The 2388-nt window shown below is 40.0% G+C and overlaps 1 protein-coding gene across 1 annotated transcript in view; it reads right to left on the bottom strand.

Annotated features, from left to right (window-relative positions):
• ANO6 (anoctamin 6) overlaps positions 1-2388 on the bottom strand; it is a 137272-nt gene that overhangs the window by 28325 nt on the left and 106559 nt on the right. Inside the window, exons 13-15 of the mRNA XM_007471547.1 lie at positions 1801-2026; positions 581-750; positions 278-375 (exon numbers count right to left, since the gene is read on the bottom strand). Coding sequence (XP_007471609.1) covers positions 278-375; positions 581-750; positions 1801-2026 — 494 coding nt within the window. The remainder of the gene's footprint in view (positions 1-277; positions 376-580; positions 751-1800; positions 2027-2388) is intronic.

The following is a 2388-nucleotide window of genomic DNA, read 5'->3' on the forward strand; positions in this document are numbered from 1 at the left end:
GGAGAGGCCACAACAGTGCGAGGCCCGCGTACCGCAAAAAAAAAAAAAAAAAAAAAAAAAAAAAAAAAAAAAAAAAAAAAAAAAAAGGAGGTTTTTAAATATAATTATTAAACACTGGATACATGTACACCGTTGGTTGGATCATCTTATCTGGAGACCTTTAATAAGCAGAGGGTCTACTCCATTTTAGAGGTGGCTGCATGCAGCTAGACATGCAGGGAAATGACTTGGATGGGTGGGCCGTTCTATCCCTAAGATCACACAACTCGGTACTCACGGAAGTAACACCTCTTGTATGTTATTCCAGATCGCTTTTCCTCCCATGATGATTATCAGCTGTGTTGTCAGCTCAAAGAGACAGCCACCTGGGTCACACTGAAATATTAAAAAGAAAGTCCTATTTAAATTTTAGATGGGTCTAACATGAAAAAGTCATTAATTTTATTTTTTCTGATATTCTTGTGTAGGCTAAAAAAAAAAAAATCTAAGGAATGTACAATGAAGAAACTCTTCATTGAGCAACTGAGAGAAAACGTGGAACAGCTTAAACTGTCAAGAGAACACGATTCTACAGTCACACCTCTTCATTTCTGTATTTTCCGAGCCAATAAACGGGGTCTCCTGGATAACCCACAAATTTGCCCTTAAAGAATGCGATGTAGAAGCATGAAGAGTAGTAGTTGACGAACTGGAACAAGAACATCTTCATGGTTAGGCTGTTCTCATAGTCAGTCTGGGTCCTTGGGAGTTCTGTAGTTAAAAGAAATGTTCAGATTTTAAAATCGTGAACAGCTTTGAGACGGTAATCAAAGACACTGATACATGAGTTAATGTGATTTAAAAAAAAAATACAATTCACAGTTTCCACTTCAGCTGTTTTGAATTTCTTAACATAGCTACTATGTTAATTCCAAGTTTACACATTGTTGTAAGAGTTTCTCCCCCACAAACACCATATCCCACAAGGCAGAAAATAGTCAACTTTTCCTTAAAATTAATAAGCACAATGATATCAAATAGGCAAGAACTGTCTTCTTTCAACGTAAGACAGAAAATTAAAGTTGAACAGCCTGCTAAATGATATTCTCTTGTCCTCCTGAACTGCAATAAGGTAGGCCTGTTGAAGAAAACAAACAAAACACGGGGCAACTTGCTAGAAGCATCTGGGGAAGACAAAACAGGTCATCCTTCTAGTTTAGAATTTAAATCGGTCTTATCATTTTCAGAAGATGACCACTCCAAAGATGACAATTTGGAGAATGACCCAGCCAAATGCAGTGTGTGGGAAGCACTCAACTTTGGCTACTAAGCAGCTGCCTGGGATACAAGCCAGAGAGAAGAAACCTTTATTATAAAAGCCAGAGCTGATGAGAATGGAGCTATATTAATATGAACAGCGTGGGGGGAAGACACATAACACTATGATTGCTTGTCCTCTCAGCAATGCAGGAGCAGATCTGCCACTGGATCCATGACCCTCTTCCACTTGTTTGCAATAAAGAGACCATTTACTTTCAACAATAGGGTACATGATCTAATGTAACTGAAAATATTATTCAGCACTGATCTGTTTACATAGAGCTTGGGCATTATAATGATCATCTTTGTTTTGTCCCTTTTACTAATGCAAAGGTGGAGATAATTCATTTCTCGTACAGGCTGGAGAAAATATGTTTACACTTGAAATTTTCTAAAAATTGTAACATACTGGAATTGAAATGCCTAAAACATACAGTCTCTATTTTTACCTGATTCTAAAAATGGCTTAGAAATCACGCCATATATATAGCAGGACCTTACCAAAGTTAGTAATCATGATTGCCACTTTCTCATATATGGTGTTCAGGATCATGATGATGATAAAGCTGATGAGGGAAGCGGTGATGGACGTGGCCATCTGTGGAGTCAGATACTTCTGGATTGGGTCTGTTACATTAAGGTTTTTGGGAAGTTTTGCAGAAAATACAATGAACACTGAGAGCCTGTAGACGATGATCCCGATAACTGAAGCAATGATCAAAAGGATCTGAAAACACAATAAACACAGCAGCATGAGACTCACAAATGATTCTACTTTTACACTTAAAAATTGGCCCCATGCTCAAATGGACAACATGCATTGTGAAGTGATGTAAATCTCACATAAATGCCACAAGAGAGGTGAAAATCAAGCATGTTAAATTTCAAAGAAAGGAGAAGAAGTGATGGCAGTCAAAAGAATTGGTGCGGGCTTCCCTGGTGGCGCAGTGGTTGAGAGTCCGCCTGCCGATGCCGGGGACACGGGTTCGTGCCCCGGTCCGGGAAGATCCCACATGCCGCGGAGCGGCTGGGCCCGTGAGCCATGGCCGCTGAGCCTGCGCGTCCGGAGCCTGTGCTCCGCAACGGGAG

The sequence above is a fragment of the Lipotes vexillifer genome, unplaced genomic scaffold (assembly GCF_000442215.2).
Source record: "Lipotes vexillifer unplaced genomic scaffold, Lipotes_vexillifer_v1.1 scaffold794, whole genome shotgun sequence".
Classification (NCBI taxonomy): domain Eukaryota; kingdom Metazoa; phylum Chordata; class Mammalia; order Artiodactyla; family Lipotidae; genus Lipotes; species Lipotes vexillifer.